A 25,916-nucleotide genomic window follows, 5' to 3' on the forward strand; every position below is an offset into this window, starting at 1 on the left:
AAGAAAAAAGAATAAAATGATATTTTAATTATAAAATAAATTTTTGAATATACTTACCCGGTGAATATATAATAGCAGCAACTCTGTTGCTCGACAGACAAAAAAACAGTAAAAACTCGCCAGCGATCGCTATACAGGTTGCGGGTGTGCCCACCAGCGCCAACTGTCGGCCAGATACCACTCTCTCGATGTAAACAAAGACTCAATTTCTTCTCATCCCACTGCGTCTCTATTGGGGAGGAAGGGAGGGTCGTTTAATTTATATATTCACCGGGTAAGTATATTCAAAAATTTATTTTATAATTAAAATATCATTTTTAAATATTTAACTTAGCCGGTGAATATATAATAGCTGATTCACACCCAGGGTGGTGGGTAGAGACCAGTTAAATATGTTTACATCGTATAAGCTAAGAGTTTTTTATTTCATTTTGACAGTTATCAATATAACAAAACCAAAATAAATAGGTACCTGGTAAGGAAGTCGACTTAGACGATTACTCTGCCTTGTAAGTACGTCTTCCTTACGGAGCCCCGCGATCCTCTTAGGATGCTGACAGACCCCCAGGAGCTGAAGTATCAAGGGCTGCAACCCATACAACAGGACCTCATCAAACCCCTAATCTGGGCGCTCTCAAGAAATGACTTTGACCACCCGCCAAATCAACCAGGATGCGAAAGGCTTCTTAGCCTTCCGAACAACCCATAAAAACATTAAAACATTTCAAGAGACAGATTAAAAGGATATGGAATTAGGGAATTGTAGTGGTTGAGCCCTCACCCACTACTGCACTCGCTGCTACGAATGGTCCCAGTGTGTAGCAGTTCTCGTAAAGAGACTGACATCTTTTAAGTAACATGACGCGAACACTGACTTACTTCTCCAATAGGTTGCGTCCATTATACTTTGCAGAGATCTATTTTGCTTAAAGGCCACGGAAGTTGCTACAGCTCTAACCTCGTGCGTCTTAACCTTAAGCAAAGATCGGTCTTCCTCACTCAAGTGTGAATGAGCTTCTCGTATTAACAATCTGATAAAACATGACAAAGCATTCTTTGACATAGGCAAGGATGGTTTCTTAACCGAACACCATAACGCTTCAGATTGGCCTCGTAAAGGTTTAGTACGAGCTAAGTAGAACTTAAGAGCTCTAACAGGGCATAAGACTCTTTCTAGTTCATTGCCTACGATCTCCGATAATCTAGGAATATCGAAAGATTTAGGCCAAGGACGAGAAGGTAGCTCATTTTGGCTAGGAAACCAAGTTGCAGAGAACAAGTAGCTTTTTCTGACAAAAACCCCATGTTCTTGCTGAAGGCATGAAGCTCACTGACTCTTTTAGCCGAGGCTAAGCATACCAGGAAAAGAGTCTTAAGAGTGAGATCTTTCAGGGAGGCTGACTGCAAAGGCTCAAACCTGTCTGACATGAGGAATCTTAGGACCACGTCTAAATTCCATCCAGGAGTAGCCAAACGACGCTCCTTAGAGGTCTCGAAAGACTTAAGGAGGTCTTGCAGATCTTTATTGTTGGAAAGATCTAAGCCTCTATGCCGGAAGACCGAGGTCAACATGCTTCTGTAGCCCTTGATAGTAGGAGCTGAAAGGGATCGTACTTTTCTCAGGTATAAGAGAAAATCAGCTATTTGGGCTACAGAGGTACTGGTCGAGGATACGGAAACTGACTTGCACCAGTCTCAGAAGACTTCCCACTTCGAATGGTAGACTCTAATGGTAGACGCTCTCCTTGCTCTAGCAATCGCACTGGCTGCCTCCTTCGAAAAGCCTCTAGCTCTCGAGAGTCTTTCGATAGTCTGAAGGCAGTCAGACGAAGAGCGTGGAGGCTATGGTGTACCTTCTTTACGTGTGGTTGACGTAGAAGGTCTACTCTTAGAGGAAGACTTCTGGGAACGTCTACTAGCCATCGAAGTACCTCGGTGAACCATTCTCTCGCGGGCCAGAGGGAAGCAACTAACGTCAACCTTGTCCCTTCGTGAGAGGCGAATTTCTGCAGTACCTTGTTGACAATCTTGAATGGTGGGAATGCGTAAAGATCTAGATGTGACCAATCTAGGAGGAAGGCATCTATATGTATTGCTGCTGGGTCCGGGACTGGAGAGCAATAGATTGGAAGCCTCTTGGTCAGCGAGGTTGCAAAGAGATCTATGGTGGGTTGACCCCAAGTCGCCCAAAGTCTCTTGCACACATCCTTGTGGAGGGTCCATTCGATTGGAATTACTTGACCTTTCCGACTGAGACAATCTGCTAGGACGTTCAAGTCGCCCTGGATGAACCTCGTTACTAGGGAGATGCCTCGATCTTTTGACCAGATGAGCAGGTCCCTTGCGATCTCGTACAAAGTCAGTGAGTGGGTACCTCCCTGTTTGGAAATGTACGCCAAGGCCGTGGTGTTGTCCGAGTTTACCTCCACCACCTTGCCTCGAAGGAGATTCTCGAAGCTTATCAAGGCCAGATGAACCGCCAAAAGCTCCTTGCTGTTGATATGCATGCTCCTCTGACTCGAGTTCCACAGACCTGAGCATTCCCGACCGTCCAGCGTCGCACCCCAGCCCAAGTCCGATACGTCCGAGAAGAGAACGTGGTTGGGTATCTGAACTGCCAGGGGAAGACCCTCTCGTAGGCTGATATTGCCCTTCCACCAAGTCAGACAAGACTTTATCTTTTCGGAAATCGGGATCGAGACCGCCTCTAGCGTCTTGTCCTTTTTCCAGTGAAAAGCCAGATGGAATTGAAAAGGACGGAGGTGTAGCCTTCCTAGCGAGACAAATTGCTCCAGGGATGACAGCGTCCCTACCAGACTCATCCACAGCCTGACTGAGCAGCGTTCTTTCTTCAGCATCTTCTGGATGGAGAGCAGGGCTTGATCTATTCTGGGGGCCGACGGAAAAGCCCGAAAAACTTGACTGTGAATCTCCATCCCTAAATACAAGAATAGTTTGGGATGGGACCAGCTGTGACTTTTCCAAATTGACTAGGAGTCCCAATTCCTTGGCCAGATATAGAGTCCAATTGAGGTCCTTCAGACAGCGATGACTGGAAGAGGCTCTGAGAAGCCAGTCGTCCAAGTACAGGGAGGCTCTGATCTCCGATAGCTCGAAACTGGTACCCCACATTCCTGTCAACAAACCTCAGAAACGGTTGGGAATCCGGGTGTATAGGAATGTGGAAGTATGCCTCCTGAAGGTCGAGAGAGACCATCCAGTCGCCTTCCATAAATGCTGTCAAGACAGCCTGGTAGACTTCATCGCGAAGTTTGTCTTGACAATGAACACATTGAGCGCACTTGCCTCTTACGTACTCCTGCAGTGAACATGGCTGCCAAATCATGGAGCCATCCCTGAGGGACTTGTCCCTGCAGAGAACGTGGCTGTCAGATCATTGGAGCCATCCCTGAAAGCCTTGTTTATGCATGACATAATTGTACAGCAAAACTTCAAAGGCTCGAAAACAGCTGTGAAGTTGACCTGTAAAATCTTGGAGCGTCTCCTGGCCAGGCGCCAGGGAGAGACTACGAGATTTGAGAAGTCTATCTGGGCAGAGGCAGGAACTCCCAAGCCGAGAACTTCTCTCGTGTCATATCAGACTCTCGCTCTAAAAGCCAGTTTAAAAGAAGGGAAAGCAAAGGCTGTATCCCCCAAACTCCTCCTGGTGATAAACCAGTCGCCTAGCAAACGTAAAGCTCTCTAGGAGAGCGAGAGAGCACTAGCTTATAAAACAACGGCTTCGAAGTAGCTAGGCCTAGTGTAAGCTCTGACGTTTAGGCGAACGAGGAGCAGCAGTTACAAAAAGATCCGGACAAAGATCCTTAAAAATCAGCATGATTTATTTAAAGTCCATAGGAGGCTAAGCAGCTTTAGGCTCCTCTCCGTCTGACAGAGTCCTCAAGGGAATATCAGTAGGAGGTGGAACAGCAACTTCCTCATCTAAAGGAACCTTGTCCGATAATAGCTGAGTCTCAAGCAAGGGAGAGATCTACCGTGGCGGCAATGCTTTACAAGCAGAGTCCACACGCACTGGTGCATTAGTAGCGGACCAGGACGCAACGTCATGTAACTGCTTGACAGTCTGTGAACTGTCAACAACAACAGGTGCGAGAGACCAGGACGCAACGTCATGTAACTGCTTGACAGTCTGTGAACTGTCAACAACAACAGGTGCGTGAGGACGCACAGCGTCCACTCGAGACTGCTTTGACCGCCTAGATAGAGCAGTCAAAACAACTCTAGAATGCGGAGGTTGACGCACAGCGTCAAAACAAGTCAACTCCGATTGTTAGCGAACGTCCTGAACGTCAACAGGAGCATCAGCAAGTGGCCTAACGTCCAAATGTGGCTGAAAATCCACACGAGACCGCATCGAGTATGGTTCTAAACAACCTGACTGACGTGACTTAGCTACGCCAACGTCAACAGGACGCACAAAGGAACGTTAGGTTGGCTGAAAGCCAGGATCTCGATGAGATAAACGGCTAGGCTCAACGGACTAATCGGCAGAATAGTCTTCCATAAGGGAGACAAGCTTATTCTGCATGTCTTGCCGTACAACCCATTTAGGATCAACGGAAAAGGTTGCGGTAAGAGACGAGGGTAACGTCTGTGACCGCAAAACCTTGCCAACAAAAAAGACTCTCGGAGTCTGTGTTACGCTTTTGTTAGGCGGCGAGCAGTTTTCCGATGACTGCATAGGGTCAGAGCTGTCCTAATGGCTACAACCAGGACGCTGGACCTGTCCTGAAAGGACTGACTTTCGCTTAAGGGCCTCGAAACCTTGTTTCAGGTTTCTTATGCGAAAAGCCTTCGGATGACGAGGAGAAAATTGTCTCTCTCGCCTTATGGTAGGGGAGATCTTGGTAAGATACACCCGATACCATAGAGGGAACGTCTGTTCGCTGATCAAGGCCTCTCGAACCCATAAGTCGTACGACATTACTTCTCCCCTGGGCTTGGGAGCTTGCAAGAGGTCCCGGACTAGGTGAACGACAGGCACGAACAGACGAACCCTCGGTTACGCAACACTGTAACACTTTGCGCAATATCACTTTATCACTACGATTTTCTGTTTTGCACTTATTTCACTGAAATCGAAACTTTTACTGATTTCTACCTGAAGCACGCAATTCTACCCTCATCAAAAGGTAGTAAATGCGAAATCAGTCGTATAATGCAAGCACATTAATACCAGCAAAAAAAAAAACAGTAAACATCTTTTAAGATAAAAAAATTCAGTGGTGGGGAAGAGACTAAACACTAGTACATTCAAAACTACGTTTTCAATCTCTCACCGTACATTGCCTGGGGACGAGAATAAAACTAAAAACGTTTTATCCTTTCTCCCCGTACAGAGACTAGGGACGAGAGTAACTCGAGAACAACGTTACCCGCTTGAACGGAACGTTTTCTCTCCTCTCTCTCCCTCCGTCTCTATCTCTCTCTCTCTCTCTCTCTCTCTTGATTTCGTACCTAAGAGAAGAGCCCAAATACGTTTCGTCAAAAAAACATGTTATTTGACCAAAGGAAAAAACTGAAAGGTTTTTCAATTAAAAAGTTCCTTTAAAATAGAATTTAAAACATTTAAGCTTTGAAAGAAGAATGAACAAAACGTTGGAATCGATTTACTCTTTCTGCAAAGTGAAACCGTGATACTCTCTCTCTCTATCGTAACGATAGAGCGCAAACTGCGTAGCATAAATAAACTAAACGTTAGTTCATCTTTGAAAACAGTACGAAGACTATTCAAAGAAAATCTTTCATAAAATATTTATTAAAAATATTCATTAAAAAAGTTTTAAATCATTAGCTCTTTAAAAGCTATTTACGATTGAAAGGGCTCAACGTTGGTTAACTTCGGTTTCCAAGTAAGGACCGCCTACTCTCAGGAAAGGTCGCATATAAACAAATCATTAAAATTTATTTTTATGTTTATTATAAATGGAAAGTTAATCGAAGAGGCTTAATAAAGGCGGTGAGATATAAAATATATAGAGGAAAATCTATAATTAATTTTTATAACGTGATAAGATAATTGCTAAAAGCCCAAACACACTTCCGTCTAAGGGAAGGGTCGGCCATTTAAAAGTCAAAGAAAGTCCATACTCTCTTTGTCATCAAAAATTAAATCTATCCAAAAACGAGTTCAAGATTTAAGATGAAGATAAAACACCTGTACTGCGAAAGCTCAAACCAAAATGAAGTACTTCACCAAATATGTTGAGAAAACTCCAGGTTCTACAGCGAGTAAAAGTACGTCTTGTCGACACGTCGACAGAGAAGAAATTGAGTCTTTGTTTACATCGAGAGAGTGGTATCTGGCCGACAGTTGGCGCTGGTGGGCACACCCGCAACCTGTATAGCGATCGCTGGCGAGTTTTTACTGTTTTTTTGTCTGTCGAGCAACAGAGTTGCAGCTATTATATATTCACCGGCTAAGTTAAATATTTAAAAACAAAAGATTCTAAAGTTAATGAAAGAAATGAGAAATTGTAAGATACTTAACTCACACAAATAAAGGAAGGATATTAAATAGCAGTTTTATTTCGAACTATTCTTACTATAGGTTCACTTCTTTTACTCTGGGTGAGAATCCAAGACAATAAACTAATGAGGCATCAAGACTAAGACAGGACAGTACTTCCTTGACTGCTTAGGGTAAAAAAACATGATTTACAGAAGTCTTGACTCCTCTATCATTCTAAACCACATTTAGTATTGTTCAGTAGTTGTCAAATTGGCTAAACTGACACCATAAATTCGAAAACTATTTCATAATCAATGCTAATAAGGAAACAGGAGTGAACCTACCTAAATCATCATCATCAGTAACTTGTAAGGTGGCATGAAGAACTCCTCTCATCGTAAAATCACCAACAGGTGACACGGCCGCCTTCCACCTATCGTATTCCGCCAGCAACAACCACTTTCTCAGACTGGAATGATTTCAATGTTTAGTACATTTAATCTAAACGTCAGAGGCTGTACAGTTTTTGATTGTTTTCAATATTACTAGAACTTTGAGTCTTTGAGTCAATCCTTTGGGTTCTGAAATATCCTCAGGAAATCAAAGCTGACAACAAAATCACTTAAAAGGCCAGAAAATCATCTACCTTGGGATTCACCTTTGAAATCCACTATGGCAGAATGAGTTTATGGACACAAAACGCTCACTGAAATGAGGTTAACTAAATAAAAACTTAATTAATCAATCCTTAAACATGAAATCTATATTTCAGCAATTATGGATTAACAAATACACAGCTTGTCAAAATAAACTATAAGAGAGATTACTCGAATGCCATATGTGGATGAGATCATGGTGAGGGGTAGATGGAGATGGTTGGGCATGTTCTTCCCACTCTCCAAGAATTATTAGTTCAAACTTTCAACTGGGCTCTACAAGGCACTAGAAGAGTTGGAAGACCCAGGTCTACATGACTGAGGAGACTGAAGTGTGAAGTAGGAGGTGATGAATGGAGAAGCATTGGTTTAAAAGCTCAAGATAGAGACGACTGGCAAAATCTAACCGAGGCCCATTGCGTCAATAGGCGTAGCAGGAGATGATGATGATGTCAAAGCTTCTAAAGAAAAGACTGGGCTTCCTGTTGGAATTTAGAATAATAATTTCTGCATCACAAAGCACCTCCCTTGGCAGTTCTTTAGAAAGATACTCTCAAAATACTAATATCAAATCAACACATTATTATATATAAGACTAGGAAGGAAAAATGGTAACCATTTTTTTTAGATTCTAATCATGAATCTGTTTTCATTTTAGAGGTGATCCCCATTATTGTCTCAACATTGGGGAGTTTGTCAGCGACTACACAAAAATTTATTAATACATAAAAACAAGATTTCTTAAACATAGCCATTGACAGTAAAATCATTAGCTTTCCTAGAAGGAATTTGGTATTGCATTAGTTTATCAATCATTAAAAATATTCAATATGAAAAGATAATAGGATTACAAAGTGCGCCAGTCCATAACTGAAGTACAATGTGTTGAAAATCATTATTCCAAATATAGAGTTTGAGCAAGTAGGTTGACAGGCTATGAAAAAGTTGAATAGAGAGGGAAAGAGGAGAAATGAGTGAAAGAAATAGAAAAACTATGTGACTGATAGACTGAGATAACTAGTTGGAAGATAATAGAGGAGAGGAGATAGAAGAACCATGTGCAAGAACATGAACTTCATTGGAGGAGCTGGAGAGTTCTCATCAGAAGTCTGACATCATAAAAGAAATACCTGATGAAAATACGAATAATGTTGGTTTTATAAATAATATATATATATATATATATATATATATATATATTTCTGGGCTTGAACCTGTGCCGGCCAGTGAATAAGCTCCTATTAGCACTTATTCTTAGGTAATTTACTGCTACATATACCAGAGAAAAAATGTAAAGGAGTGCTAGGTTAACTAGCTCGCTCACCTATTGGTGTCGGTATAAAATTGGGCGTATAATCCAGAGGTCCCGCACTATTTAGATTCATCCACGACAAAGACCCCAATAGAGGAGAGCCGTTCAACCTCACTCGGCACCAGCAACTCTGCATCCGCTCAGAACCCAACTCCTTTTTAGCACGCCTGTGTTGTAACCCGCTTTTTTTGTGCTCTCGTATTTTGCCTTATTTTCCACTGGATTATGGCTTCTTCATCGGTTTCCCAGGAGACACCGTCTAAGTTAAGTACCAAGCTATGTTTTGCTGTGTTTTGAGCAATCTAGATCGTTTAATATTTAAATATGTTATTTTCATTAGTAAAATAAATTTTTTAATATACTTACCCGATAATCATGTAGCTGTCAACTCCGTTGCCCGACAGAATTCTACGGGAGGGATACGCCAGCTATCACTATACTAGAAGGGGGTGTACTCACCAGCGCCACCTGTGGCCAGGTACTGCAGTACTTCTTGTTGACACCACCTCACTTTTTCCTCGGTCCACTGGTTCTCTATGGGGAGGAAGGGTGGGTCAATTAAATCATGATTATCGGGTAAGTATATTCAAAAATTTATTTTACTAATGAAAATAACATTTTTCAATATTAAACTTACCCGATAATCATGTAGCTGATTCACACCCAGGGGGGTGGGTGAAAACCAGTGTACATGACTAAAGGATAGCTAAGTATCCCGTATTTCATATAATCAGTTATTTCAGAATAATGAAATAATAAGTACCTGGTAAGGAAGTCGACTTGAACCGTTACTCTGCCTTTATTAAGTTCGTCTTCCTTACTGAGCGCAGCGTTCCTCTTAGGAGGCTGAATCAACTCTAAGGTGCTAAAGTATACAGGGCTGCAACCCATACTAAAGGACCTCTACACAACCTCTAACCCAGGCGCTTCTCAAGAATGAATTGACCACCCGCCAAATCAAAAAGGATGCGGAAGGCTTCTTAGCCTACCGTAACAACCCAAAAAAACAACAATAAAAGCATTCAAGAGAAAGGTTAAAAAAGGTTATGGGATTAAGGGAATGTAGTGGCTGAGCCCTCACCTACTACTGCACTCGCTGCTACGAATGGTCCCAGGGTGTAGCAGTTCTCGTAAAGAGACTGGACATCTTTAAGATAAAATGATGCAAACACTGACTTGCTCCTCCAATAAGTTGCATCCATAATGCTCTGCAGAGAACGGTTCTTATTAAAGGCCATCGAAGTGGCTACGGCTCTCACTTCGTGGGTCCTTACCTTCAGCAAAGCAAGGTCTTCATCCTTCATGTGAGAATGGGCTTCTCTAATCAGAAGCCTTATATAATACGAAACTCCGTTTTTGGACATGGGCATCGAAGGTTTCTTGATTGCACACCATAAGGCTTCTGACTGTCCTCGTATAGGTTTTGACCTATTAAGATAATATTTCAGAGCTCTGACAGGGCAAAGAACTCTTTCTAGCTCGTTACCTACCATGTTGGAAAGGCTAGGAATTTCAAACGATCTAGGCCAAGGACGTGAAGGAAGTTCATTCTTAGCTAAAAATCCGAGCTGTAAAGAACATGTTGCAGATTCGGATGTGAACCCAATGTTCTTGCTGAAGGCATGAACCTCACTGACTCTTTTAGCTGTTGCAAGGCAGACGAGGAAAAGAGTCTTGAGGGTAAGGTCCTTGAAGGAAGCTGACTGGAGAGGTTCGAACCTAGGAGACATAAGGAACCTTAAGACTACGTCTAGATTCCAGCCTGGAGTGGGTAAACGACGTTCTTTAGAAGTCTCAAAAGACTTAAGGATGTCTTGAAGGTCCTTGTTGGAAGAAAGGTCCAAACCTCTGTGGCGGAGAACTGAAGCCAACATACTTCTGTACCCTTTAATCGTAGGAGCCGAAAGGGATCTCTCATTCCTTAGATGTAATAGGAAGTCAGCTATTTGGGTTACAGAGGTATTGGTAGAGGAAACTGCATTGGCTCTACACCAGCTTCGGAAGACTTCCCACTTGGATTGGTAGACTCTACGAGTGGATACCCTCCTTGCTCTGGCAATCGCACTGGCTGCCTCCTTCGAAAAGCCTCTAGCTCTAGCGAATCTTTCGACAGTCTGAAGGCAGTCAGACGAAGAGCGTGGAGGTTTGGGTGCACCTTGTCTACGTGAGGTTGACGTAGAAGGTCCACTCTTAGAGGGAGAGTCCTGGGGACGTCGACCAGCCATTGTAGTACCTCTGTGAACCATTCTCTTGCAGGCCAAAGGGGAGCAACCAGCGTCAGCCGTGTCCCTTCGTGCGAGACGAACTTCTGAATGACTCTGTTGATGATCTTGAACGGTGGGAATGCGTAAAGGTCGAGATGGGACCAATTCAGCAGAAAAGCATCCACATGAACTGCTGCTGGGTCTGGAACTGGGGAACAGTACAAAGGAAGCCTCTTGGTCATGGAGGTGGCAAACAGATCTATCGTAGGCTGACCCCACAAGGTCCAAAGTCTGTTGCACACGCTCTTGTGAAGGGTCCATTCCGTGGGGATGACTTGATCTTTTCTGCTTAGGCGATCTGCTGAGACGTTCATGTTGCCCTGAATGAACCTCGTTACTAGAGTGAGGTTTAGACTTCTTGACCAAATGAGGAGGTCCCTTGCTATCTCGTACAGGTTCCTCGAATGGGTCCCTCCCTGCTTGGAGATGTAAGCCAAGGCTGTGGTGTTGTCGGAGTTCACCTCCACCACCTTGCCTAGCAGGAGGGACTTGAAGTTCATTAGGGCCATATGAACTGCCAGTAGCTCCTTGCAGTTGATGTGGAGCGTTTCCTGTTCCCTGTTCCACGTTCCCGAGCATTCCTGTCCGTTCAAGGTCGCGCCCCAGCCCGAGTCTGATGCATCCGAGAAGAGATGAAGATTGGGGGTCTGAATCGCTAACGATAGGCCCTCCTTGAGAAGGAGGTTGGTCTTCCACCACAAGAGAGTGGTCTTCATCTCTTTGGTGACCGGGATAGAGACTGCTTCGAGCGTCAAATCCTTGTCCCAATGAGCTGCTAGATGGAATTGGAGAGGGCGGAGGTGGAGTCTCCCTAACTCGACGAACAGGGCTAATGATGACAGGGTCCCTGTGAGACTCATCCACTGTCTCACCGAGCAACTGTTCCTCTTCAGCATGCTCAGGATGCAATCTAGGGCTTGGCTTATCCTTGGGGCCGATGGAAAAGCCCGAAAATCCTGACTCCGAATCTCCATTCCCAGGTAAACTATGGATTGGGAGGGAATGAGCTGGGACTTTTCTAAGTTGACTAACAGACCCAGTTCCTTGATCAAGTCTAAAGTCCAGTTGAGACTCTCCAGACAGCGACGACTCGTGGAGGCTCTCAACAGCCAGTCGTCTAAATAAAGGGAGGCTCTGATGTCCGATAGGTGGAGGAATTTTGCAATATTCCTCATCAGATGCGTAAACACCATAGGAGCTGTGCTTAGGCCAAAACACAGGGCTTGGAATTGGTACACAACCTTTCCAAAAACGAATCTCAGGAAAGGTTGGGAGTCTGGATGAATAGGAACATGAAAGTAAGCGTCTTTCAGATCCAACGATACCATCCAGTCCTCCTGCCTGACCGCTGCTAGGACCGACTTCGTCGTCTCCATAGTGAACGTCTGCTTGGTGACATAAGCATTGAGCGCGCTGACGTCCAGCACCGGTCTCCAACCTCCTGTCTTCTTGGCCACCAGAAAGAGACGGTTGTAGAAGCCCGGGGATTGATGGTCCCGGACTATAACCACTGCCTTCTTCTGTAACAGGAGCGACACCTCCTGGTGCAACGCTAGCCTCTTGTCCTTTTCCTTGTAGTTGGGAGAGAGGTTGATGGGAGAAGTGGTCAGAGGGGGTTTGCGGCAGAATGGTATCCTGTAACCCTCCCTTAGCCACCTGACAGACTGGGCGTCTGCACCTCTCCTTTCCCAAGCTTGCCAGAAGGTCTTGAGTCTGGCTCCTACTGCTGTCTGGAGAGGAGGAGAGTCAGTGTTTGCCTTTTGAAGTCTTGGGACCTTTCCTAGACCTGCTCCTGGAAGAGTCTGGACGGGAGCTTCCTCGGCTGGGGGCTCTGCCACGAAAGGGCGGAATAAACCTCGTAGCAGGAGTATCAGCCACTGGGGTGCGGTAAGTCCTGGGAACTGAGGGAGCAACCTTAGTCTTACGAGCTGAAGAGGCCACAAGATCATGAGTGTCCTTCTGAATCAGGGCCGCAGACAAATCCTTGATAAGCTCTTCGGGAAACAAGAACTTAGAAAGCGGAGCAAAAAGGAGTTGAGACCTTTGACAAGGTGTGATGCTGGAAGAAAGAAAGGTGCAAAGTTGCTCCCTTTTCTTAAGAACTCCTGACACAAACATTGAAGCAAGCTCGCCAGACCCATCCCGAATTGCTTTATCCATGCAGGACATTAAAAGCATGGCCGAGTCCTTGTCCGCAGGGGAGGTCTTCTTGCTCAGGGCCCCCAGGCACCAGTCTAGAAAATTGAACATCTCAAAGGCACGAAATACACCCTTTAGGAAGTGGTCTAAATCGGAGAAGGTCCAGCAAACCTTAGAGCGCCTCATTGCTGATCTACGAGGAGAGTCGACCAAACTTGAGAAGTCAGCCTGGGCAGAGGCAGGGACTCCCAAGCCTGGTTCCTCTCCTGTGGCATACCATACACCCGCCTTAGAAGTGAGCTTAGTAGGTGGGAACATAAAGGAAGTCTTCCCTAGTTGCTGTTTAGACTGCAACCACTCCCCTAATATTCTTAAAGCTCTCTTAGATGACCTAGCAAAGACGAGCTTAGTATAAGTTGACTTAACAGGTTGCATGCCCAGCGAAAACTCAGATGGAGGAGAGCGGGGGGTAGCAGAAACAAAATGGTCCGGGTATACCTCTCTGAAAAGAGCCAGGACCTTACGAAAGTCAATGGGTAGAGGAGAAGACTTGGGTTCTTCCACGTCTGATGAGGGATCCAGGTGCGCAGCTTCCTCCTCAGAAACCTCATCACCAGAGTGTAGCGAAGTGAGAGGTAATGTAACAGTGGTATGCTGAACAGCAGAATCTGAACAAGCGGGTGCATAAACGCTTGTGGTTTCATCCTCAAGTCTCTGTTGCTGAGTTAAAACCTGAGGTTCAGGCTGCAAAGACTGGTCAAGAAGAGTAGAGGAAGGTAGGCGCATGGGTTGAGGTGGCTGACTCCTAGCATGAGTTTCTTGTCTCAAGAGTTGCGCTTGCTGTAAGTGTTGCGGATGCGCAGTAGCAGGTTCCTGAGGAACGAGTTGAGGTTCCTGAGGTGTGAGCTGCGAGAGTTGAGGTAGCGGCTGCGCAGAACGCAGTTCTTGTCTCGCGAGTTGAGGTTCCTGAGGTGCTAGCCTAAGGAGTTGAGGCTCTCGCCTTGAGGAGGGTTGAGGTCGCTGCAGCGAGTGCTGAGGTGGCTGCCTCATGGATGGAAGAGGTTGTCGTACCTCAAGAGATTGTTGCCTCGCTGGTGGAACCGCAAGCGGAAGCGGAGGAAGTAAGGCATAAGACTCCTGCTCCCATTGCTGAGGTTGCCTTAAGGAAGGCGGAGGTTGCTGCACACCGCTGGTAACTGGCAACTCAGTACGCGGTAAGGTATCCTGAGGAACCTCAACATCGTACGCCTGGCAGACTGGACTGCGGTGAGGCGGAGCGATCGCAGGAGGAGGTGTAACCTTCTCAGCCTGACACTCACGCATTAAGACCGCAAGCTGTGACTGCATGGACTGCAGCAAAGACATCTTGGGGTCGACAGACGCTAAGGTCTGCTGAGGCAAAGCCTTAACAGAAGATGAGGTCTGTTGCGGCATCACCTTACCTCTCTTAGGAGGTGTGCAGTCACCTGATGACTGCGGAGAGTCAGAGCTAATCCAATGACTGCAACCAGGTTGTAGAGCTCTTGAGGTCTGGACTTTGCGTTTGAGAGGTCTTGAGACCTGAGTCCAGCGTTTTCTCCCTGACATTTCTTCTGCAGACGAGTAAAAGACGGGCTCAATCGTCTGCGGGTGGGAGTGACGGTCTCTGTAAGACACGCCCGCAACCACCGAGGATACTTCTGTGCGCCGATCAAGGCCTGCCGAACCCTTTTGCCCTTCGACATTGCTTCTCCCCTGGGCTTGGGAGCTTGCAAGAGGTCCCGGACTGGGAGGACGACTGGCACGCACAGAAGTACCCTCACGCACCACACTGACACTGACACTAGCACTTGGCACCGCACTGACAATAGCACTTGGCACAGCACTGGCACTATCACCTCCCACTGCACTTTTGACCTTAAGTTCTTTGACTTCTGCCATAAGAGACTTATGGTCACTAACCACCGATTCCACTTTGTCACCTAAAGCCTGAATGGCACGCAAAACATCGGACATATCAGGTTGAGCACAAATAGAAGGTTCGGGGGTAGCCACTACAGGGGGAGGAAAAGGTTGAGGATCATGAGGTGAGGAAAAAAGTGAAGAGCGAGAAGAACTCCTCCTAACTCTCTCTCTCTCTAACTTGGTTGAATATTTCAGGAATCGAACAAATTCAAGTTCCGAAAGTCCGGCGCATTCCTCACATCGATCTTCCAACTGACAGGGTCTTTCCCTACAGTCAGAACAAGCGGTGTGAGGATCAACCGAGGCCTTCGGAACACGCCTATTACAAGACCTACATCGTCTATGGGGTGGGGCTTGTGAAAGGTCAGACATCTTGAATCAAAGAGTTAGTCAAGGGGGATTCCAAATCAAGCAAAAAGATCGTTAACCATTAATCAAAACCAAATAAAAGCTATCTAAGCTAATTAGAAAAGTTTCCAGTATAGCGAAAGCTGAATCTTAGAGAAATACTTCACCAAAAACCGTGAACAATACTCCAAAATCATAAGCGTATCCCAGAATGTCTTGCCGGAAGCACGACAGAGGAAAAAGTGAGGTGGTGTCAACAAGAAGTACTGCAGTACCTGGCCACAGGTGGCGCTGGTGAGTACACCCCCTTCTAGTATAGTGATAGCTGGCGTATCCCTCCCGTAGAATTCTGTCGGGCAACGGAGTTGACAGCTACATGATTATCGGGTAAGTTTAATATTGAAAATATAGGAGTTTATTCTCTTCGATCATCTCGGTCTTGCTCGATTCCGCTTACAGTTGGTACTCCTGTTTTGAGAGCTTTTAGTTTCACTCGCGGTGTTACTAAGTGTATTATTTTTATTATTAGTTAAAAGTTTTTTATATGTTATTGTGGATATTCATTATTTAGCGTTTAGAACCCTTGTGGTTCATATTTAGGGCCGATATCAAGTTACGTATCGTATATGGCTTGCCGACCTTCGTTACTAGGCGGCAATTTTATTATATAAGCCATCAGGTGTTGTCCTTTGGGATTTATTTATTATGTTGCATGCCTTGCCCTAAATTCTTTGTGTGTATATTTATATAATTTTCAACGCTATTACTATTATAATGAATATTTGTGCTTATTACTCCGTATGATCTGTCTGGTAGTGTTTGGGGATCGTCAGTTGGTAGCCCTGCTGCTCCGTATCACGTGATCCTCCCCCAAGCTCCCCCTCTCGCTAGGTTGGTGGCTAGGCTTCTCTCCCCCCTCCCCTAGGGGACCGTTGCCTTCCCTCCCTTTAGAGGGGGTAGTTCAGTGTTTATGGACTTTGTCCTCCGGGTGTCCCGGCGGTTTCGTCTCTGTCTAGATGGGTTGGCCACCGGTCAACAGAGTAGGATCCCGGTGCACCCTATTTTATATTCACCTATCACACTTTTATTATGTTATACGAAACCCTCCGGGTTCGGTTGGCGGTTCTTATCTACAGTTCCGCCCCCCTATTAATTTATAACAGTTCCTATGATTATATATGAATATATATGACAGATCACTATCCCGGAGTTCCTATATGTATTGGTTTATGGATATACTTTTATTTCCCGGCCCGGGGCTTAACCTCGCTCCGGGAAATCAGACACCATGTGTCTTAATTCTTTGTTGCATCCTGTTTTATGATCCCGGCTCGACCGGAATGGATAACTATACTCTAGTCTTAAGTTAGACTTATGTTTAGGCCCGGGTCCTCCGGACCCGCCCCTACTTGAGAGTATTACAGTTAAGCTCTAGTCTTAAGTTAGACTTATGTTAGTCCCGGGTCCTCCGGACCCGCCCCTACTTAAGAGAATTACAGTTTCTCATATACTATTCTTTTTATAGATGGTGCATTGTCAGACGACGGCCTGTGCGGCTGTTCTTCATCAGCCTTGTGGCCATACCGTATGTAGGTCTCACGCCCTCTGCGGAGTTCAGCTGGAGGACATCGTGGTCTGGCACCCTGATAACTGTATGGTCTGTTTTGACCTCATCACCACCCTCGGATCTGATTCGGTGAGTCCCGTTGGCTATGTTGCCTTTCTAATTATTTTACCTTTTTTGGTATACATACATCATTTAGTAAGACTTCTATGGTCTTGAAGGACCGCCGGGAATCTTCCTTTTTGTAATTCCCACTATTATTTCAGGCATCCCCGGAGCAGAAGACTGCGGCTCGGGCCACACTGAAAGTGTGGGTTGGGGGATTTGCCCGAAACGTGAAATCCAAACAGCCTTACGTCCTATCTGAAGACTACTGTGCCATGATCTACCCTAACGCCAAGTCTTCAGCCGCTGTGGCTAGGCATGTTGCGGCACCCATCATTGCCGACATTGATGCCACCATAGCGGGATTCATCGACCAGGAACAAGATCCGTTGGATGCCCCCGGAGATCTGGAAGACAATGTGGCTTCCATGAACTTAGACGTTGAACCCATGTTGTTGGACGATCCGGATGCAGGTAGGGTGGTAAGTGAGGCAGGTGTTACCGGCGCTGAGATTCCTATCCTCAGCCCCGCTCTTTCTTCTTCATCTGATCTCTCTTCTTTCCATGGTTTTTCTGGGGACCGTGATTCGTCTCATCGATCACACCCGGTTCCCCCCAAAGATAAGTCTACATCGAGAACTTTGCCAAAAGCTCGTAAGCCCCACAAGGCTTCCCATAGTTCCAAGTCTAATACAAACCCGTCATCTAAGGCTTCCGGCTCCTCCTCTAAGTCTCACGACCCGGGAGTACAACCCGCCACTTCTGCTCCTAGCCCGGGCCTTTCCGAATCAGCCATGCTTCGCATCGTGTCGGAGATGCAATCTAAGATTGTGTCGGAAATGCAGGCCAAGATGGACACGATGTTCTCTAACATTGGTCAGAGACTTGGAGCATTAGAACAAGGTGCTCCGGAGCGAGTTCAAAGCTCTCTCATCCCGGATGCCTCTAAGCTTCCGCCGTTTACCAAGAATAACCCTTGGCGCATGGCTCTTCATTCCCCATTCTCAGATGGGATGTTAACATTGGAAGGTCTTGGTACTCGTCCTCTAGAGGATTTTGAATTCTTTCCTCCTGGTCTCGCATTTCCATTTCATGGTTATGCCAGGCTTACCGAGGATGCTCTGGTTCGGCTGGATAAGGTCCCCAAAGAGACTGTCATTTTCCCGAAAGAACAAGCCCAATCTGTTTGGGCTAGGTTTCTGAATGATATTGGTTGCACCAATACCATGTTGACGCCTTATAAGAGTTCTTTCACAATGTTCTTAATGGACAAGAACACCGTGACTCCATGCATCAATAAGGTTGCAGAGCTTGCTTTCCAATATGCTCTGGAGGAGAAGCCCTTGCCTCCCATCCGAGAGGTGGATCCGATCTCCCTCCTTCTTCCTTCAGGTATTGAGTGTTGGGACAATGTCCATACCACTTTTACTTCTGGCAAGCTAACAGCGGACTGTGCTTCAGTTATGTTTAGTGAACGGCTTCCCCGTCTCCCGGAATCTCTTATTAAACAGGAGTATGATTCCCGCCTACGTGTTGGTCGAACTTTGAACTTGGCCACATCTACGGAGTCGATAGCCTTAACTTATGATACTGAGAGTATCTTTAAGTCTCTCAATAAGGCTACTTTGCAGTCGTTATATTTCGATCTATATGACTTTGCTATTGCCAAACGTAGGTGCCGCAAACACGTCCTGGCTGAGGCGACTATTAGGCACGAGCCTAATAAACTTATCCGGTCCTCTTGCTGGGGTTCAAATCTCTTCCCTGAGGATCTTGTGGAGGAAGTCTTGGCAGAGGCTACTAGAGTCAATCAGAGCCTTAAAGCCCGTTGGGGTTTGACTCCTAAGCGGAAATATGACCCCGCAAATTACCAAGCCCGGGGTAGGAAGAAGCTCCGCCCGTATACCTCCACCCAGTTCCGGCAACAGCAGAGTAGTTCGTCTGTTTTCCGTCAGCCTCTTCCTCCATCTCCTGCTGCTCCTGCACAACCTTCCACCTCTCAGGCTCCTTCATCGGACGACTATGTCACCGTTCTGCTCCCTAAGAGCCAACTTCCCGGTGCCTCCACCACCTCTCCAGCCTTTAACCAGTCTTATGAGGCTCAAGGCTCTTCCCAGAGTTATAACAGAGGTAGAGGCTACCACCGTGGTTCAAACCAGAACAGAGGTAGAGGCAGATTCTTTCGCAAGGGAAAGAACTTCCGAGGCGGACGTGGAGGCAACTCTTCAAGCCAATACTGAGGTGCAGCGGGTAGGGGGGAGGCTTTATGCCTTCCGCAACAAATGGAGGTTCAGTCCCTGGGCTTTCAGTATCATCTCCAGGGGACTGGGGTGGAGTTGGATTCAAGGACCTCCACCTCCGAACAGATTTCATCAACATTCCACTCCGGACCTAGTCAAATTTGTCCAGGACCTGTTACAAAAGAACGCCATACAAGAAACGAAACACCTGAAGTTTCAGGGTCGGCTGTTTAGTGTCCCGAAGAAGGATTCGGACAAGAGAAGAGTGATTCTAGACCTATCCCTTCTCAACTTGTCCATTCAATGCGACAAGTTTCGAATGCTTACCGTCTCGCAGGTGCGGACCTTACTTCCCCGTGGGGCCGTCACCACCTCTATCGATCTTTCAGACGCCTATTATCACGTCCCGATAGCGAGACACTTCCGTCCGTATCTAGGCTTCCGCCTAGGGGACAAAAGTTACTCCTTCAAGGTGATGCCTTTCGGGCTCAACATCGCCCCAAGGATCTTCACAAAGTTGGCAGAAGTCGCTGTTCAGGAACTCAGAAATCAAGGGATTCAAGTAGTAGCCTATCTGGACGACTGGCTCATTTGGTCAGACACCTCCCAAAATTGCCTAAAAGCCACTCACAGAGTCATCCAATACCTTCAATCTCTAGGCTTCCAGATCAACTTCAAGAAGTCCCGTCTTCTTCCGAAATCAAAGTTCCAATGGCTCGGCCTGCAATGGGATCTTATATCTCATACTCTGTGTCTTCCCAAACCCAAGAGGTTAGAGATTGCAAGGAACACCAAACGCTTTCTCAAAGACAAAGTAAGTTCCAGACGACTCCAAGAGAGGATCCTAGGGTCCCTTCAATTTGCCTCAGTGACGGATCTACTTCTGAAGGCAAAATTGAAAGATATCAATCGTGTCTGGCGTTCGAGGGCGAACCGGAAGCTCCGGGACAGGAAAGTCCGCCTTCCTCCCATTCTCCGGGAAAGACTTCTACCTTGGACAAGGGCCATCAATCTGTCAAAGTCAGTTCCCCTTCGATTTCCGCCTCCGAAGTTAATCATTCACACGGACGCATCCCTATCAGGTTGGGGAGGCTATTCTCAGCTCAGGAAAGTTCAAGGTCTTTGGTCTCCCTTATTCCGCCAATTTCACATCAATGTGCTGGAGGCCATGGCAGTTCTTCTAACCCTGAAACGTCTCGCTCCACCCAAGAGACAACACCTTCGTCTGGTTCTCGACAGCGAAGTGGTGGTCCGCTGCCTCAACAGAGGCGGATCAAAATCAGGGCCTCTGAACCATGTTCTAGTAGCCATATTCTCCCTAGCAGCCTCGAACCGTTGGCATCTTTCAGCTGTCCACCTGGCGGGAGTCCGGAACGTAGTGGCAGACGCCTTGTCCCGGACCTCCCCTCTAGAATCGGAATGGTCACTCGACCTAAAGTCATTTCGGTGGATTCTCTCTCGGGTTCCGGGTCTCCAAGTGGACCTCTTCGCCACGGAGTCCAACCACAAATTGAGAGTATATGTGGCTCCCATTCTAGACCCTCAGGCCTATGCCACAGACGCCATGTCACAGAATTGGGACATCTGGGAAAGGATTTATCTCTTTCCCCCGGTGAATCTTTTACTGAAAGTCCTAGACAAACTGAGATCCTTCAAGGGACGAGTAGCCTTGGTCGCACCCAACTGGCCCAAGAGCAATTGGTACCCTCTCCTGCGAGAGTTGAGACTACATCCTCACCCGATACCCAATCCGGTTCTGTCTCAGATAGTACAAACACGCGTTGTGTACGCTTTCTCAAACATTCAGAGCGCCCTAACTTTATGGACTTCATGAAGTTTGCGGCCATGCATGGTGCCAATATCGATCCTCAAAACACCCTGTTCCTAGAATCAGATAAACGGGATTCCACCATCCGCCAATATGATTCTGCGGTTAAAAAGTTGGCTAAATTTTTGATAGACTCAGACGTACACTGTATGAACTTGAACCTTACAGTCACTTTCTTTAGAACTTTATTAGAATCAGGTCTGGCAGCCAATACTATCACCACTATTAAATCTGCTTTGAAAAAGATTTTCCTAGTGGGTTTTAACATAGACTTAACCGACTCTTTGTTAGCTTCAATTCCGAAAGCCTGTGCCAGACTGAAACCGGTTACTCGTTGTGGCGGGATGTTGCAAAAACAACCCCCACACCCTTGAATCACTCTAAACAGGCCAATGTCTCCTCAATACAACCTTTCCCCTTACGTTATCAGCAGCGGGACTCTTGGACAAAAGGACAAAAACAAAACAAAAACATGACCTTAAAACTATATATTTCTTACAAACTATAATAAATCAAACCAAACCATCCAAAAAAAACTTTAAATTAATCAAAACTTAACACTTTAAACTAGAATCACCAGCATCAAAAACTTTACACTATATATACCATAAACCCCATCCAAATAAACGCAAAAAACCCTAACAAACTTAAATCTAAACCGCACACCAACTCAAAATATATGTTTATAAATATTGCGACACCAGCACTGACGCCACACACAAGCCGAACTGTCTTTTATAGGCAACTACCACTATATGGTAAACAGGAGTCTCTCTCTCTATGCCATATCGGCCTCAACTCCTCGTATTCACAGGTGCCAGTATCATCATCATCATCATCATCATCATCGTCATCATCATCATCATCAATCCAAATACACAGGCCAGGTCGTCAACAGTTGAGCAGTCAAATGATCGGTACAAACAAAATCTTAATACAGGCCAGGTCATCAACAATAAATCCACTTTCAAAATTCGGTCACTCCAAAGGAGGAATCGCAGCCTGCCAAAATAAAAAAGAAAAACACTTACGAACACTTCTAGCTAACTGAACTATCGCACTATAATCAAAGATAAATAATAAATTGTTCCTATCATTCACAATCACGACAAGCAAAGATAAACAAAACTGTACTTACTTTGAAAATCAAAAAACACTTCCACGCTGGTCGAAAAAATATATATATAATCCAGCTCTCACACAACTGCCTTATGCTGCAGTCAAATAAAAAAAGCCTTCGCTCCGAAACATTCACCACTGTCGTAACCTAACTAAAACATGTAAACAAACAATCTCATTTATACCAACAGTCTTTCTCACCACAAACGATCGTTAACCTAACTACTTTCGCTCGCTAACACAATCTCTCTCTCTCTCTCTCTCTCTCTCTCTCTCTCTCTCTCTCTCTCTCTCTCTCTCTCTCTCTCTCTCTCTCTCAGGATTTGGCAAAAACAAAAATAAAATAAAGCAAAAATAAATCCTCCACATTCCTCCCCCCTTACTTTGCCAAATCCTTCTCACACAACACTTACATTATTTTTTTCATAACCCAGTCGCAGTCGGGAACGGGACCTCTACTCCGAGTAACTGGGCCTCCATATACTCTCTCATTCACTTCTTCCTTATCACAATCATTAGCTACATTAACACTATTCCTATCTAAATCCCTATCATCTAATATATCATGTACAATCATATCTACCTCGTTCTCATCTGGCCCTATAATTACACTCATTTCTGTAAACAGTTCATCCATTTCATCAAAAACATTCTCAACTTTAGTAAAAGATTCATTCATACTACTAATCATTCTCCTATCTCTCACTCTCGCATTCGTCATCCTTTCTTTTACATCACCTAAGGAAAAGCCACACACACTATAGGTATCATTCATACTCAGCCATGATTCATCTGTATTAACACATTTATCTTCCATACACACTTGCACATTTACACCCTTGTCATACTTATTTCTATTCTCACTTTTACTTATAAAATTTCCCCTTCTTTCATCTTTACTTAAAGCTCTTGTATTCTTCCTTTTCTTATATTCTACTAACACTAACTGTTTACCTTCCAGACCTAAGTCCTCATACATACTAGGTTCACCCTTGTTCCTTTTCAACCATTTACTCATCCCATTCTCTTGGATATACTCAGGTACCTCTTTCCATTTACGCAACTGGTTGTGGTGGGCCCTAATTTTTTCCACAATACCACCCACACACAACTTACCCAAAACGTAACTTAATCCACTTGAACCAACTTCTAACACATCATAGGGACCTTCAAATTTATCACGCACCTTATTTACATTCATTCTACCCTTTTCAATTACTTCTTTCATCACTCTCTCACCAACTTTAAAGCTTTCAAACCTCTTATTTGCTTTCCTCCACACATCTCTATCATCCTCCGACACACCCAACCTCGGTCTTATTATCTTTTCAAAATTTAAAACAAACTTACATGGAGACATACCCGTACTCTTATGCACTGTTGCATTGTAAGCCCACAACGCTCTACCAACATACAAATCCCAATCATTACCACATGTACTCATCATTCGCAAAATTTCAGTTAATGTTCTTACAGTCCTTTCAGCCAACCCATTCGCACTTGGCATATAAGGAGTCGAATACACATGTTCAATACCCCATTCTCTTAGCATCTGCTCAAACTCCCATCCAACAAACTCAGGGCCATTATCACTTAACATTCTCACAGGCTTACACACACACATCGGCAACATCACTTGACCAACCATTCTTGCAACAGTCTCGCTCCGTTTATCCTTGATGGGTATTGCATAGGTAAATTTACTCATGTGATCAACCATAACAATCATTCCCACATGTCTTCTCGCAGTCACAGGCAACGAAACACAATCAATCACAAACATCTCAAATGGTTCTTTCATACGTAATCTCAAAACAGGCGGATTAGCATGCACTCTCTGATACTTCCCTTTCTGGCAATCTTCACACGTAGTCGCTACATCCTTACATATCTGACTCAACCCAGGTGTAAACAATCTCTCACGCATGCATTCCCATAATTTATTCTTACCCATATGCCCATATCTGTCATGCACTAACATACACATACTTACTGCTGCATGCATTGGAAACACAGGAACATATATATCTTCATCCATTCCTTTATGTAGAAAATAAACAATATTCTTACACACAATAAGTCTCTTACTAACTTTCTTATACACCTCTAAATCAGACGACCATTCTTCTACCTCAATACTATTCAACATACATTCACGTAACCTTTTAATTTCCTCACATTCATCTTGCATTTCTTCCACCTCCTCTTTAGTCAGTAGATCATCCTCACTCCTCGTAATATCAACCATGCCAACAAAATTCGCCATAAATACACTATTATCTTCTATCACAACTACTTCACATCCATTTTTCAGAAGCAAACCACTACCAATATCAACTGATAAATCATGCAATCTTAAAAAGTCAATTCCTATCAAAAAACAACTAGGCATCTCATTCTCTCCCATTACAATAAAATTATGTTCCACCTCCATACTTCCCAGTTTTACTTTCAAACGCACTTCTTCCCAAACTAGCAAACTTCCTTTACCTATCCCATGAATTCTCACACTCGTACATTGCCGTTTCACTTCCCAATTGTACCGCTCTATTTCCTTGATAACAGACATATTCACTAATGACACTTGTGCACCTGTATCAATTAAACTACAGTATTCATTCTCATTTATACCCACATACGTCATCATTCTTCCTTTTACACCATGCATACAAATGTTTACTCTCCTATCAATAGGGTCATCCTTATCACACCCATGGTCATCTTCGCTATCTTCTATGCTCATACCACTCTGATTCAAATCACTCGGACAATCCTCCTTCTTACTCAACAACTTGCAACATCTTTCATTACATTGTAACCTCAATATATACTCCCTTTCAGTCTTTTTATTTGCTCGGTACTGCATCGGACGATTCCACCCAAAATACAAATAAACAGTGACACCATATAACATACTTACTACCAACAATACTTTTGATAACAATTCACCCTCAAGCATACTATCCTCCTCCTTATATGCCATTTCTTTTGATACTTCATTCCTAACACTCATTCTAAGCTCATCTATACTAGCAGGTATATCCCTATTCAAACCCTTCAATTTAACCTTATTTAACCCACACAAAATACATTTATACACCATGTCATCCCCTTCAAAACTTTGTACCACCATTAAATCTTCCGGCAACCTTTCAAAATTACTATCATTCTCGCTACTCTCTTCTATCTTACCATGCATTCTTGACATCGCATCTGCTATCACGTTCTTACTCCCAGGTACATATTCTAGCTTAAAGTCAAATTCATTCAAATCCTCTATTGTCCTCGCAACTCTAGCATTCACAGACTCTTTCCTAATCATGTACACTAGGGGCTGATGGTCAGTACGCACAATAAATTTCACACCATACAAAAATACCTTCAACGCTTTCACGCAAAACCTTATCGCAGCCAACTCCCTTTCAATCGTGGAATACTTTCGCTCAGCCTTATTAAATGCTTTACTTACATACGCTATCACTCTCAACTGTTCATCTCCGTTTATTCTTTGCATTTGAACCAAGCAACCGCCCATACTAATCCCACTAGCATCCGTATATAACTCTAGCATACTCGCATGTTCACTATAATCGGGAAAAGCCAAAGTGACGTCTCTCGCAGCCTCTTCTTTCAAGTTTTCAAATGCTTCAATCATACGCTCATCCCATTTCAGTCTCGTACTATTTCTCTTACCTGTCCACTCATTCAAAGGCTTTCCTATTCCCGAACAATCTCTGACAAACTTCCGACCAAATTCAATTAACCCAAGAAACCCTCTCAACTCACGCACCGTATGAGGACGTGGAAACTCTCTCACCTTACTCACAAACTTTTCACTCTTCCTTATACCCGATTCACTCACCACATGCCCAAGAAATTCCACCTCCCCGGCCAACCATGTACACTTTTCAAGCTTAACTTTCAC

The 25,916-nt window shown here is 44.7% G+C and overlaps 1 protein-coding gene and 1 long non-coding RNA gene across 3 annotated transcripts in view; both read right to left on the reverse strand.

Annotated features, from left to right (window-relative positions):
- Positions 1-25,916, reverse strand: part of LOC137638347 (uncharacterized) — an 80,851-nt gene that overhangs the window by 12,050 nt on the left and 42,885 nt on the right. Inside the window, exon 4 of one of the 2 annotated variants that reach the window (XR_011044086.1) lies at positions 6,817-6,941. The exons of the other annotated variant lie outside the window; for it this stretch is intronic. This is a non-coding gene — a long non-coding RNA (uncharacterized lncRNA). The remainder of the gene's footprint in view (positions 1-6,816; positions 6,942-25,916) is intronic. 2 annotated transcript variants of the gene reach the window in all.
- LOC137637767 (uncharacterized) lies at positions 21,694-23,613 on the reverse strand. Its single transcript, XM_068369893.1, has 2 exons — positions 22,011-23,613; positions 21,694-21,874 (listed from the first exon to the last, which is right to left on the reverse strand). The coding sequence occupies exon 1, from the start codon at positions 23,589-23,591 to the stop codon at positions 22,401-22,403; it is 1,191 nt and encodes a 396-aa protein (XP_068225994.1). The 5' UTR covers positions 23,592-23,613; the 3' UTR covers positions 21,694-21,874; positions 22,011-22,400.

This window comes from Palaemon carinicauda, chromosome 3 (genome assembly GCF_036898095.1).
Source record: "Palaemon carinicauda isolate YSFRI2023 chromosome 3, ASM3689809v2, whole genome shotgun sequence".
Lineage (NCBI taxonomy): Eukaryota > Metazoa > Arthropoda > Malacostraca > Decapoda > Palaemonidae > Palaemon > Palaemon carinicauda.